The 15766-nt window shown below is 39.4% G+C and overlaps 1 gene segment (V, D, J or C); it reads right to left on the bottom strand.

Moving 5' to 3' along the window:
• LOC108636883 lies at positions 221 to 1522 on the bottom strand. The segment is given in 2 exon segments: positions 221 to 636; positions 1413 to 1522. Coding segments are annotated over 2 exon segments (456 nt in total).

The following is a 15766-nucleotide window of genomic DNA, read 5'->3' as shown; positions in this document are numbered from 1 at the left end:
TTGTATTTTTCTCACTTGTATGTTGAGACTAACACACTGGAACCAACATTTTATTGACACGAGAAAGAACCATGAAAAATTGCTAATGCTTCTCACTTGTTTTCTAGGATTCTTAGTAGCCCCATAATTCTTCTCAGCTACATCAACTAATGAGGCACTTCTTCCTTGTCCTTTTCTTTTCTTTATGCATCGTCTCCCCTTTTCCTTCCCTTCATTTTCCTCATCTCTCACTGCTCTCTGACTCTCCTTCGACTCTAGATTTGCTCTCATGAATGCTCCCCCCGCTGTGTCCCCCTTCTTCCCACAAGAGAGATACTGCACAGGTGCAGCCCCGTCTGTCCCAGTGTGCCTCTCTCAGGATGCAGTAGTACACAGCAGCGTCTCTCAGGGTGACCTGGGGCAGGACCAAGGTGCTGGACTTTCTGTCTGAAGCTATGGTCAGAGAGGCCATGCTGCCGTTCACTGTGTCTCGAAAGCCATGAATGACATACTGTGGACTCTGATTGGGATTTTGCCGATACCAATGTATATAGTCATTTCCACCGATGGTAGAGTGGTTACAAGGCAGGTTTACATCCTCTCCTTCAGCACAATCCATGGAGTTTGGCTGGGTGGTCTTAGCATCAATCACAGTCCCTATGGGTTAAGAAATTAAATTAGCTCCAGAGCACATTTCAGTGTAATTCTATGGATTAAAGGCAGAACCCTCCTATAACTGTCTGGCCCTGGTACCTGCTCCAGTGCTTCTATTTATGTCCTGCAAAAATATTATTGGTGTTTCTTATTGGATTGCAAGGAGATCAAACCAGTCAGTTCTGAAGGAAATCAAATGTGAATGTCATTGGAAGGACTGGTGCTGAGACTGAAGCGCCAATACTTTGTCCACTTGCTGAGAAGAGCTGACTCATTGGAAGATACCCTAATTCTGGGAAAGATTGAAGGCAAAAGGAGAAGGGGGCATCAGAGGATGAGATGGTTACACAGCATCACCGTCTCAATGGACATGAATTTGAGCATACTCCAGGAGATAGTAAAGAACAGAGGAGCCTGGCATACTGACATCCGTTTGGTCATAAAAAGTTGGATACAACTTAGTAACTGGACAACAACAAAATTATAGAGACCAAAGATACGTGGCAAGAATCAGAGATTCCATAGGCTTTGTTCCCTGGGTCCTTGGCTTAATAAGCCCAGAGAATTCTTACAACCTGCTTACTGCTAAGGACTCTTCTGGTATCGTGGCTGTGATTTAAACTGCACTGTAGAAGAAGGGCCTCTTTAGCAAACGCGCAGATCGTTTCTCAGTTCCATCACGATAATGCGGAGTACAGCGCAGGGAGAGGAGCAGAGGGCAAGTGACTTTCTGTGGCCCTTTGGCCTCAAGTCATCCCTTGTAGACACAGAACACTTACCCAAGGTCAGAAACACCGTTACTCCAGTCACCAGCCTCATACTTCAAGGATAAGCTAGACCATGGGCCCAGAGCTCAGGCTTGCGTCTGATCTTTGGCTTGAGGAGGTTCCAGAGAACAGAGGCAACAGCTGTTAGTAAAAACCAGTGCAGATACTGCTGTGTTGTTGCTAGGACCTTCTCAGCCAATGATCAAGCAGTTCCTTATCTATGTCTTCCTCCCAGGTTTTAGTCATGTCCCCCAAAGATGGTGAAACATCCCCAGCTCACAGTGAAATCATCTATGAAGTTTAATGTCTGGCTCAAGAAAAGGAACACCGATCACAATGATGTGTCTATGCACAACCATTGCTCTTTCATTTGTTTCTTCAGAAGCTGGCTGATGCTCCATGAAACTTGTGGAATGCATGGTTTAATCCCAGAAAATTGTACTGAGCTCTGTGTTGTGATGAAAATGATGAAAATTTCCATCCACATTCCAGAAAATGTATGGGAGAATCAAAAGTAGGCTGTGATGTGCTCTAGGAGACATGAAAAATTAATAACATTGAGACAAAAAGGTACACATCCTAGAACTCACAGCTCTTGTGAGGGTTCTTGAAATCATGCATGCATTCCTACATAAATAGACATCTTCCATGCGTCTGTCTTAATATACCAACTGATTGACATAGATAGTGTTCACCTCATCCTCCTTGAACAGTGGTTCTTCAATCCTCATATTCCCTATGTGATACTTGTGGGTGTTGTGCAACAAAAATGGTAAGGCAAAGGAACAGAAAAAAAAGCAAACAAAGTGGGGATGGGGTGGAGGTCAGTATAAGGGGTAGAAAAAGTCTGAGAATGGGGAAAAGAGTATAAGAAATAGAAAATGGAAGGGATAATCAGAGCAGGGAAATGGGAAAGCAGTGTTAGGGAGGTACATGGAAAGGGCTTAAGCTATTGGGTTAAGATCCCCTGAATCCTTGACAGCACACATTCAACAAGGGATAATAAAGCTCAAGTTGTCAAAAGAAGATGAAAGCATGTCACTTTTCCTTTTTTTTTTTTTTTTCTTGCACATTAGGAAACAAATTTCCCTTCCCTTCTCCCAGTAACATGAGTGAGAACAAGAGTTCTCACATGAAGCAGCCCCCTCTTGTGACTGAATAAAAAAACTGCAGAGATAAATCCAGACCAAAGTCAGCAAGCAACTATTTGTAAAACTCCTCAGATTTGAAGATAAATAGGGGATTTATCCCAGGGGATAAATTTCCAGGGGATTCCGTGGTGGCTCAGACTGTAAAGCGTCTGCCCGTAATGCGGGAGATCCAGGTTCAATCCCTGGGTCAGGAAGATCCCCTGGAGAAGGAAATGGCAACCCACTCCAGTACTCTTGCCTAGAAAATTCCATGGATGTAGAAGCCCGGTGAGCTACAGTCCATGGGATCACAAAGAGTCGGACACGACTGAGTGACAAAAAAAAAAAAAAAAAAAAGGCTTCCCAGGTGACTGCCAGATAGCTCAGTTGGTAAAGAATCCACCTGTAATGCAGGAGACCCAGGTTTGACTCCTAGGTCAGGAAGATCCACTGGAGAAAGGATAGGCTACCCATCCCAGTACTCTTGGGCTTCTCTGGTGGCTCAGCTGCTTGTGACTCACTTGGTAAAGAATCCCCCTCCAATAAGGGAGACCTGGGTTCGATCCCTGGGTTGGGAAGATCCCCTGGAGAAGGGAAAGGCTACCCACTCCAGTATTCTGCCCTGGATAATTCCATGGACTACAGCCCATGGGGTCACAAAGAGTCATACATGACTGAGAAACTTTCACTTTCACTTCAGGTGACCCTAGTGGTAAAGAACTCACTTGCCAATGCAGGAGATTTAAGAGACACAGTTTCAATTCCTGGGTTGGGAAGATCCCCTGGAGAAGGGCATGGCAACCCACTCCAATTTTCTTGCCTGGAGAATCCGCTGGACAAGGGAGCCTGCTGGGCTATATCCATGCGTTCACAGGGACAGACACAACTGAAGTGGCTTACCACACTGCACACACATCTTACTTGTAATACCTCTGTGCTCATCTGTACTGTCTTGGTCCTAAACACTCCATAGAAGGTTTTAATTATCTTTGACAGCTTTATTGCAGTCATATGATAGTGCATTCTCATTTCTTGATCTCCTTGGTATTCATTTGTATCTCACCTTCCCATGTTTTAAATTTACTGAAAAGCCCATATAATTTAAATGTTTATAAGAGAGGTTGGTACAGGCTAGGCACTCAAGAATTATCTGTTTGCTGAATGAGCCAATTAATTTTACTGAATTTAATGAAAATGTTATGGTAAATAACTATTTAAATTGTTTAAAATAAGGGATTTGATTTAGGTCATACCTGAATGACCTAGTGGTTTCCCAGACTTTCTTCAGTTTAAACCTGAATTTTAAAATAAGGAGCCCATGATCTGACCACAGTCAGCTCCAGATCTTGTTTTTGCTGACTCTATAGAGTTTTTCCATCTTTGGCTGCAAAGGATATAACCGATCTTATTTCTGTGTTAACCATCTGGTGATATTCATGTGGGGAGTGGTCCCTCGTGTTGTTGGAAGAGGGCATTTACTATGACCAGTGTGTTTTCCTGGCAAAACTGTATTAGCCTTTGCCCTGCTTCATTTGGTACTCCAAGTTCAAACTAGCTTGGAGTAAGTTTGCATTCCTTCCTGAGTTTGCATTCTAGTCCCCTATGATGAAAAGGACGTCTTTCGGGGGTGTTAATTCTAGAAGGTCTTATAGATCTTGATAGAACCATTCTTCACAGATCTCTTTAGGTTCCACTTTAAACTCATAATGTTACCATCATTGAGACATCCATTCATTCTGTTCTGGGTCAAGTACTTCCTCATACCCAAATCTCCAAGAAGCCCTCTAAATGGTACACTCTGACAATAAAGGTTTGAGACATTTTTCACAGTTAGGAAAGTTATGTCTCATTTCCCAAAGATTACAAGCATTGGAACAATAAAACCTGTCTCATAGGGTTTTGATATTTAGATTAGATAATGAATCAGAAATGCATTCTACAGTTCCTGACATATAGTAAGTTCAGTAAATATCAGCTTTCTATAGTCTGCTAAAACTTGCCTTTCCTTCAGTGTCCAGATTTGTGATCTGCTTCCCTGCCATCTTCCCCCCAACCCTGCCACATCAGTTCAGGGATGGAAGCTTCTAGAACATTACTTAATGTCTTATTTTCTTGGAAACAGTCATTATTTTTCTTATCCTTTTGTATCATATGCAACTAGCTACACTGACACATTGACACACTCAGGGTGCTGAAAGGACACAGATGGAACAGGTGAGGTTTGATTTTGGTTTCCCTAAAAATAGTAAAATCAAGGACATCTTGCATGTATCCTAGCTACTATTGGATGTAATATTTCTGATTTGGATTTCTAAGATTTTGCTGTTCTTATTACATATTTTCTCTTCTTATTGATTTATGAGTTGTAATATTTCAGAAATGTATTTTGCATATATTGCCTTCCACTCTGGCATTGACTTTCCACTCTCTTAACAGTGATTTTAAACAACAATGAAAAAAAAATTTTTCATATACATTCATGCTCATAAGGATCTCTCTTGTTTTATTTGTTTGTTTTCTTTAGAAAGTTTAGAAATGCTTTCCTTTTATGATGGCTATTGCTTGTGATGAAAAGTCAGGCATCATTCTTAACGATGTTTCCCAGAATGCAACATATCAATTTCCCCTGAGTATTAGCAAGACTTTTTTCCACTAACATAGACCCTTGGATTTGTCTTCAGTGCTTGCAAACTTCTGCCAAAACCACAGTGGTGAACTTGCAGAATACCTTACTAATCTTTATGACTTTCCACATAGCATTGCTCCTCAAAAAGGAGTTGCTTTATAGGATGTCAAGTACAACAGTGAGTGGAGATTCTTGCTATGATGAAGAGGTTATGGAATGGGTAATGGATGAGGTAGTTATAAATACCAGTTACAATCATGTGGTCATTTTCAGTAACAAAAGCTATAGTAGTTATAAAATTATTTTCAGTTTATATGAATATATTTATGTATACGTTAACCATTTTTAACTTCCCTCTCCCGTTTCCCTGCCTGTAGTAACATAAAATGTGCCACTAAAAATTAAGCTTAATCTCATTGTATCTCAGTAGTTAAGATACAGAATTCAATGGGAGAGTGTGATTCAGATAGAAGGGGAAAGAACATCGCCCTTAAACGGATAAATGAACTTGGTATTCTCTTTGAAGGAGACAGCTTGTTTTGGTTGAATGAAGAATAATTTCATCATAGTAACAGGAAGCATAGTTTTCCTGTGGTCTTTATTAGAAAGCTGTGTTATTCAAAGAGGTACCGATGAATGCCTAGTTAACTAGGAGGGAAGTTAATCAGTTAAGCTGTTACGGTAGGTTTGTACTGTGTCAACAATCTGAAAGTTTATTTCCTAGGATTTGCGTCCCTCTATTGTTCTGGGTTAGGGTTGGCCATGACAGAGATTTGTGCAGGTTTTGGAAGGTGCTTCTGATGAGGTAGCCATGTTTCTATGTTCTGCGGCTTGATGCAGCGCTCCAGGGACTATGGCAATACTTAGTGTTGCTGCTGCTCTGACAGTTCACCTTATTGTTGACTCAGAACCCCTCGACCTTCCACCAGATTATCTTCCTCATTTTCTCTTTGTATTAGACCAAGTATGCATGTAGCATGATGGAAAATGACATCCACTTCTCCTGAAGGTCACCCCCTACTGTGAGACTGAAGGAGGTTAGAGACAGACAAGCTTTAGAGTGTCTTGCGGATTCCATTGTCTTCATATATTTCCATACGTCACAGTTTGTCCCTGCTTTTGTCCACATCCAACTTTCCTTCACAAATGTTACCCTCGTTGACTTACAGCGAATTCAAGCTCAACACCAAATACAAGTAAAACAGTTTTTATGGACTCTTCCACCAGTTCTAGCCATTGCCTATGTTCTAATCTTTATAAATAATCTCTTACCCTATATCACTGGTGGCTATCCTCTGATAGTGCCCTGACACAAAATCTAAGGGGAAAGGACTAAGGAAATGTTTCATGATGATTTCAGCATCTAGACCCAGATTTGTGATGTGAGCCTCTCTAGGTGAAACTGCTATTCTACAGTATTATGGGGCAAGTTTTCAAATTTAGACAACTTTACACATGTTCTGTGTGTTTGATTTAAAGTCAAAAGTTTAGGAGGAGAATGTATCAGTAGAAAGTTACTCTGGGCACCTGCTTCCAAGTGACATAGAAGAAGCTTTTATTTAGAATTAAATCCTCTGATCCAGACCACAGATGAAGCAACCGCAGGACTACCATTTCTTGTCTGGGGTCTGCAGGTGTGTATTTCAGCCTGGGTCTTGCAGCAGGGGACTCTTTCTTATTAAGCTCTGGGAATTTTGTTCAGCCTTTTCTATTACTTCAAGCACTGAGTTCCCAGAGACTGCAGAAGTACTTTGCAGAGTCTTCCAGCTGTAAGTTTGAAATGGTGAGGCTGAGGGATTTATGTGATCTCTGAAAATTTACAGAGTAGCAGACATCCACTGCATTATGGGTAGAAGAACCCTGAAGGATAAGATAAATTATCTCTCCACTGAGTAGTTGTTTATACCAAAAAACGTAACTGCGCCAACGTGTCTTATAGCGACAGTTCAGGGTGACTCCCTCCCCAACTTAACTGGAAATGTCTGGCTGGTCTTGAGTAACTGTATGGGCTACACTGGATCCTGTGGGAAAAGTCAGAAAACAGAGATGGAGCAGTGAATAAAATAGTATAGGAATTAGACTAAAAAAATACAAACTGAAACCATAAGATGCTTGCTTCTCTTTTAGAATACTTACCAGAGAAGGTGAAGGCCAGGAACACCCAGGGCAGACTAGAGAGCACCATGAGCAGCATTCCCCTGAACAAATGTGCTGAGTTCCGCCTCAAGCTGAGAGCTCAGTGTCTCTGTGTGCCTGGCAGCGCATATACATAGAACCTGGTTCCTGTGTGCTCCTTCAAACAGGAAGTGGGGGTTGTCATGTTCATAGGTAACATGGTCTGTGCACAGATGGGAAAGAAAAGTCTAGGTCACCATAAACTCTTTGTCTATTTTTCTTTCACTGGTAATTAAGTTAGGCTGAGTCTGAAAGGGAGCTTTGCAAAAGCAATTATCTTAAAGGTTTGAACTGAGTGGAACTGAAGAACAAATAAGTTGATATTTGCTTATGATTATTCCACAGAATAATTTGCCATCCCTTTTAAAATTGGCTTTTAAAAAATTTTTTATTGGAGTGTAGTTGATTTACAGTGGTGTGACACAGCAAAATGAAATGTGCATTGACGAGGAATGGGTAAAAAATGTCCTATTTATGGACAATGATGTTGTGTTTGTTCTTTAGTCACTAAGTAGTGTCCAAGCCTTTGGGATCCATGGACTGTATCCTGCAAGGCTCCTCTTTCCATGGGATTTCCCAGGCAAGATACTGGAGTGGGGTGCCATTTCCTTCTCCAGGGTTCTTCCTGAGCCAGGAATCGAACCCCTGTGTCCTGCTTGACAGGTGGATTCTTTACCACAGAGCCACTGGGGAAAACCCACAATGAAATTGCTCAGTCATGAAAAAGAACAAAATAATGCTGTTTGTAACAACATGAACAGACCTAAAATAAGATTTAGTATAAGCAATGAACCCTTCTTATAATCTACTTACTTACTAGTCATTCATTTAGCCTATACTTACATATCTCCATCCAAAATCTAAATACTCTATTTAAAAACTCACAGACTTTTGGCCCTTCTGGTGAAAGGCAGTCTTACCCAAAATTTTTAACTTAATTTTTTCTAAGTTTTAGGGCTGTACTAGGATTTTCCAATACATAAAATTGCTTTGACAACAAATGATAAAATATCTGTCCTTCTAACTTTCAGAGTCTATTCTGTTTTTTATGTTTGTATGAATTTATAACAAGAATAAAATAATTATTCTTTTGAAACTTGATATTGAGTCTTATTTATCAGACTTTAAGGGGGATAGGACTTCCCTGGTGGCTCAGACAGTAAAGCATCTGTCTACAATGCAGGAGACCTGGGTTCAATCCCTGGGTTGGGAAGATCCCCTGGAGAAGGAAATGGCAATCCACTCCAGTACTATTGCCTGGAAAATCCCACGGACAGAGGAGCCTGGTAGGCTACAGTCCACGGGGTTGCAAAGAGTCAGACACGACTGAGCGACTTCACTTAAGGGGGATCAGGATGTTCAGTCCCATTCCTTTTGCAAGTAGAATTGTACTTATTAGATCATGTTTCTTAGAATTGTCCTCATGCCATTTTTTTCATCCCACTGGCCCAAAGTGTTCAGTCTCACTAGTTAGTTGCTTGTTATTTTTTCCTTTTGTTAAATAAAGTGAAGATAAGCATGCCAGATCTTTCTGTGCCATAATACTATAATGCACTCCAATAAAACTTGGTATCTACAGACTGCAAGCACACAGTATTTGTCTACAGCACAGAAGGTGATGGCTGAGATTTGTAAACTGTTACCTATGAATTTTGAATGTACCTACGAATTTTCCAGCTGGTTTTATCATTTTAATGGATGAATTAATATAAAAAAACCAAAGGCAAATGAATAGTAGAAAAGAAAGTATAGACAAGGTCTCTAAAACAGTGCCAACTCCTTGCTTTTAAGTTGCTTGAGTGGTGGTGTTAATGACTGATGCATGGAGGAGAGTGCAGATTTAGTTGAGACATCTCGTCTGTCCATTTCAACTCTGAGTGCTGACGGGCAGCGGATGCCCTGGTTTGCATTACCAAACCTACTTGTATTTAAGTAGAAGAGATCACGAATGTCCACAGCAACTGGGCAGCAGCATGGTATTGTATTGTAGCATATATAATATCTGTATATAATAATTATAGATATTATATATACAACAGAAAATTAATATTGATAAAATATTACTAAAATACAGATGACAATCTGATATATCAGTTTTATTATGCATATCTCTATGAACTTTTATTACATAGGTATAGGTTTTTGTACCACCACTAAAATCATGATACAGAATTGTTCCATTTCCCTAGAGAAAACCACATTCATACTGTCTCCACCCCGGCAACTCATGATAACCTCTAGCAACTACTGAGCTTTTTATCTTTATGTTTTGTCCTTTTGAGAATGCTGTATAAGTAAATTCATACATTCTGTATGCATCTGTAATAATATGGTATGTAAGCATGTACCAAGTAGTCTCCTGAGATATCTTTTCACTCAGCATTGAATCCATCTAGGCTGTTGCATGAATCAATAGTAAGTTTCTTTTAATCACTACAGACTGTCCCTAACTTGTGATGAATCAACTTGGGATTTTTCATCTTATGGTAGTGAGAAACATATATGCATTCACTAGAAACCATACTTTGTATTTTGAATTTTTACTTTTCCCCCATGTTAGCAGCATGCTGTATGACATTCCGCAGTCATGCTGGGCAGCAACACTGAGCTAAGCTCTCTGTCCACCCTGGGATCGTGAGGGTAAGCAACTGATTCACTTAGAAACCTTCTGCACCCGTACCACTCTTCTGTTTCTCACTTTCAGTACAACACCTCCGAGGTTAGACCAGGCAAAACTCTGATGCACAGTAGGTTAAGTACATTATATGCTTTTTCCACTTACATTTGCAACCTAAAATGGTTTATCGAGACTTAACCCTATTTCAAGTTGAGATAGATCTATAAGTAGCAGTTTATTGTATGGGTGTACCACAGAATATTTATCTATTCACACAATGAAGAACATTTGGCTGGTTTTCAGCTTTTGGCCATCAAAAATACAGCTGCTATGAATATTTCTGCACCGATATTTGTGTGAACATGTTTTCCATTTCTCAAGTATATATGCCCATAAACGAGTGTGATTGCTGAGCTGTAAGGTGAGTGAATATTAGTTTATGTGGAACTGCTAAACTGTCCTCCAGAATGACTGCACCATTTACCCACTAGTAATGTACGAGTGGTTCAACTGCTCTACATCATTGCCAGAACTTGGTTATTTTTCATTTTAGCCATTAAGCAAGATGTGGAATGATATCTCATTGTGGCTTTAATTTGCATTTCCTTGATGGTTAATGATGTTGAAAATCTGTTTCTATGCTTATTTCACTAACACATAGCTCTTCCATGATATGTTTGGATGAACCATTTTCCAATTGGACTACTGTTTTCTTCCTACTGAGTTTAGACAATTCATTGTTTTCTGAATACCATCCTTTGAAGAAATACATTGTGAAAATATTTCCTGCCATTCTGCAGCTTGTCTTTTTCATTCCCTTAATAGTACCTTTCACAGAGCAAGCATTTTTACTTTTGATGAAATATTTTATTTTTTATTGATTGTGCTTTAACATCATGACAAAAAATCAATTTGTCTAACACTTGGTCCTGAAGATTTTTTTTTTTCAAAAAGATTTAGAGTTTTAGATTTTACACTTGGATATACAGTCCATTTTGAGATTCTCCTCAAATTTTTGTGGTGTGAGATTTAGGCCAAGATTCAGTTATTTGCCTAGCAATATCCAATTGTTCCTAAGTCATTTGTTCATAGGACTATCATTACTCCACTGAATTGTCATTGCAACCTTGCCAAAAAATCTAATTTCTCCACTTTCCCACATCCACACTTGGGATGAGCATTATCTTGTTAGTAATTTTTTATTTTCTCTTTTTATTCATTTTTATTGAACTTTTTATCTTGTTATTGGAGTATAGCCAATTCACAATGTTGTGATAGTTTCAGGTAGACAGCAGAGGGACTCTATCTTTTTAACATTGTAACATCTGTACTATATTTTACTTTTTCATTCTTTATATTTCTAATTTGTGTTTTCTCTTTTTTCACCATGATAATTCTATCTAGGAATATATAGTTTATTAATTGTTTTAGCAAACTTAACTTTGTATCTCATGGGTATTTCTATCGTTTTCCTTCTGTTTTACCAACTTGACATTTTTATTATTTTCTTATTTCAGTTTATATTAATTTTAATTTGTTCTTGTTTGTTCTTCTTTTTCTATCTTTTTTGTTGAAAGATTAGATGATTGTTTTGCAGCCTTTTTCTTTAGAAATATAAGTATTTAAAAAGATGAACTCCTCTTATGTAAAATATTATCTGTGAAATTGGAAGTAGCTCAGTCGTGTCCGACTCTTTGTGAATACAGTTTATGGAATTCTTGAGGCCAGAGTACTGGAGTGGGTAGCCTTTCCCTTCCTCAGGGGATCTTCCCAACCCAGGGATTGAACCCAGGTCTCCCACATTGCAGGCAGATTCTTTACCAGAATCTATTATGAGATATTATATTATGAGATATTACCTGTATCGCATTTATATGTATATGTTCTCATTATATTTTCTTTCAAAATATTTTCTAACAGCCAAGTAATTATTTCTTTAACCTATGGGTTACTTTAAAACTTAATGCCTAGATTCCAGGTATCTGGGAGTTACTAAAGACATCTTTTTGCTATTGATTTTCTAAGTCAATTCCACTACTGATCAAAACATAAATTCTGGATGATTTCAATTTTGTTAACTATATTAAGCCTTCTTATCCACAAACAAATTGTGTGTGTGCATGTGTGTTTAATCTACACAGCAGGGTGTGACTGGAGCCTCGGCTGCAGATCTGGGTACAGGCTGCAGGTGCCTGGGGAGCACTATGCACTTGCTGCACAGATGTAGGTGGCTGAGTCTCCAGTCTGGGAAGCTGTGATGTGCAATGAGAGCTGTTTGGCACTCGTACTGAGGAAAACTGTTAATCTTCCTTTTTATTGACAACCAAATGTATGGCTATCAAGAACGCAGGGCCTTTACCAGATATTGTTAATACCATGGGAAGTAGTCAAATTCACTCTTCTCACAACTACATTTCTGAATAGAAATCTCCCCTCCTGGACTGTCCATGATTGAGGGCTCTGTTTGAGATTGAGAGCAAAGACAAGAGTCTATTTTTGCAAGGGTGTGGTGGTGAAGAGAATGCTGTTCCCATCATTAAACTGGAAGTGTTTTAGATGAGAGAGAATAAGGAGCAACTACAAGAGAGAGAAAGGTATTAACAAATGGTCAGTTTTTACTTAAGGCCATGTGGAAGGAATTTTCACAGAGGCTATTGCTTCCTTCAGAGAAGGCAATGGCATTCCACTCCAGTATGCTTGCTTGGAAAATCCCATGGATGGAGGAGCCTGGTGGGCTGCAGTCCATGGGATCACAAAGTCGGACACGGCTGAGCAACTTCACTTTCACTTTTCACTCTCATGCATTGGAGAAGGAAATGGGAACCCACTCCGGTGTTCTTGCCTGGAGAATCCCAGGGACAGAAGAGCCTGGTAGGCTGCCATCTCTGGAGTCGCACAGAGTCGGACACGACTGAAGCGACTTAGCAGCAGCAGCAGCATTGCTTCCTTAACTAACATGGAGTGTAAAGATAATCATTCCAAAGCTCCTTTATAAATGTTCCTCTCTCTCTTCATTTCACCAGCCGTTGAAATCTAAAGATAAGATGAACTCCCTTTTCTGATTTTACAGCAAACTGGAACCATGCACTAGATTCTGGGATAATGTTAACGATAAAGATGTTGGCTAATAAATCTCATTGACTGCATAGAATGCCACAGCGTTTCAAGAGCCCTTTAATGCTTCCCTGATAGCTCAGTTGGCAAAGAATCCGCCTGCAATGCAGGAGACCCCGGTTCAATTCCTGGGTAAGGAAGATCCACTGGCGAAGGGATAGACTACCCGCTCCAGTGTTCTTGGGCTTCCCTTGTGGCTCAGCTGGTAAAGAATCCTCCTGCAATGCAGGAGACCTGAGTTCAAAACCTGGATTGGTTTTGAACTCAGGAGAAGGGAAAGGCTACCCACTTCAGTATTCTGACCCAGAGAATTCTATGGACTGTATAGCCCATGGGGCCTCAAAGAGTGGGACACCACTGAGCAACTTTCACTTTCACCTTAATATTTAGGTAAAAGGCCTTGGCAGGTACTGTTCATGGCCTACAAATAGATTTACTTCTTCATCCTTACCAGAATCTCTATGTTCTGATTTTCAGCAATGTTTCTAGATAAAAATGCATACCTTCCCCAGACTTTCATAGCTTGAGATCAGCTTGAACTCTTTTCTAATCAACAAGATGTAAGCATCCTGAGCGATTTATCACCCTTTCCTATTCACTAAACTTTTCTACTTTTCCTCATGCGAAGAGTTGACTCATTGGAAAAGACTCTGATGCTGGGAGGGACTGGGGGCAGGAGGAGAAGGGGACGACAGAGGATGAGATGGCTGGATGGCATCACTGACTTGATGGACGTGAGTCTGAGTGAACTCCGGGAGTTGGTGATGGAGAGGGAGGCCTGGTGTGCTGCGATTCATGGGATCACAAAGAGTCGGACATGACTGAGTGACTGAACTGAACTGAATAATGCCAAATGTCAGTGGGTTAGTACCTTGCTAGTACATGAGTGCATGCGTGCTAAGTCACTTCCGTCATGAAGCGACACTATGGACTCTTTCTGACCCTGTGGACTGTAGCCTGCCAGGCTCCTCTGTCATACTGGAGTGGGTTGCCATGCCCTCTCCAGGGGATCTTCCCGACCCAGGGATCGAACCTGAGACTCCTGAGACTCCTGCATTGCAGGCGGATTCTTTACTGCTGAGCCACCAGGAGAGTCCTGATACTACATACCAAAGGTCAAAAGTCACATTTGTATCTCGGAGAGGTGAAAAAGACCAATAACGCATTTCTCATCTACGGTCTATTAAGAGAAGGCTTACCCGTGGTCGAAAGTCATGCTTGTCTCACAAGTGTGTTCTTACTTAAATATTTCAGGAGCAGAAAAGGAAGACTAGAATGAAAGCACCCGGAATATCAGTCTTAGTTCATTGTTACCTTATAATTAGTAGGAGGTCCTCATGTTTCGTTTTAGTTTTTATTGGAGCATTATATTCATATAAGAAAATGTAATATAAGAGTACAGCCTGGTAAATTTTCATGTAACTCTTATAACCAGCACTCAGATCAAGACACAGAGCATTACCAGCCCTTCGGTGCTCTCTTTATGATATTGCCCCACATATAACAATATTCTGATTTCTGCCAGTGTAAATTAGCTATGTCAGCTTATGTATCTTATAGGAATGACATGTTTATTGACTATCTGAATATCTTCTGTTGTCAAAAACCTACTTCAGACTTTTGTCTTTTCTATCAATTTGTTTGTTTTCTTGTGATTTGAAAGATATATTTTTAATTCAAAATGATCCCTTTGATGATATATGTGATAGATGATATTTGATAATATATTATTTTTGATAATCAATATTAAATTTTATAAGACAATAATATTGTAAATATATTCACTAGTTATTCTTTAATAGATTTTCTAGTTATCTTTTTAACTTTTGAAATAATTTGAATATAGATCAGTTTTTTAATAAAGGGTAGTTGGTTTACAATGATGCGTCCATCTCTGTTGTACAGAAAAGTGACAAAATATGAATGTATATATGAATATAGATTCATTTTGAAGCTTAGTGATGCTTGTGTCCTGCTTAAGAAATGTGTATCTAGCACAGAGTAATGAACAAGTTCTGAATTTTTTCTATTAACTTCATGCATTATTCTTACATTCAGATCTGCGTTTTGACTGCTATTTATAAATCCTTTATCCTTGGCATATGGATGCAAATGTTTTCCAATCTTTAGTGTAATACCTTTCCAGTATCAATTTTATCACAAAACTTTACTTTGTCACCCTCCCCATCTGGTCATATCATTCTCCTTTATTTCAGGTTTTCTTCTATTTTTAGAATTTTTCTTTTCCTTTTATAGTTATCATGTATTTATTACATGGGTGATGTAGTTTTCTGAATTTTCATTTTAACTACTAAAATGAATTATTTTCCAAAGTTTTCTCATCCTCTTTGTGCCCAGGATGCTTTCTTCTCTATGTTCTGTATTGTGTATACACTTATTATTAGTTAGCTTAAAAATCACTTAGTGTGTTGCCAGTTTTATGCAATTGTGGTGTAACAAACAAACTAGATATTCTTCCAACTTTAGATTCAGTCCCTCAGATGTGAAAACAGCTAGATTTTGTGAAACATTAGAATCTTCAGTGTGCACTGCCAACAATCTCTTCCTGATTCAGTTTCTTCATGTATTAGCTATAGGGAAAAACAGCTAAAAGACCAGTGTACCAATGGAGCTCCAAGTTACTAACTCCTATTATTTTCCCATGAGATCATATACTCATGAATCTCTGCTGGTGAATCTCTAT

Source organism: Capra hircus, chromosome 10, assembly GCF_001704415.2.
Source record: "Capra hircus breed San Clemente chromosome 10, ASM170441v1, whole genome shotgun sequence".
NCBI classification, from domain to species: Eukaryota; Metazoa; Chordata; class Mammalia; order Artiodactyla; family Bovidae; genus Capra; species Capra hircus.
Note: the sequence above shows the minus strand (reverse complement) of the source record. Positions and strands in the feature narration are given on the sequence as shown.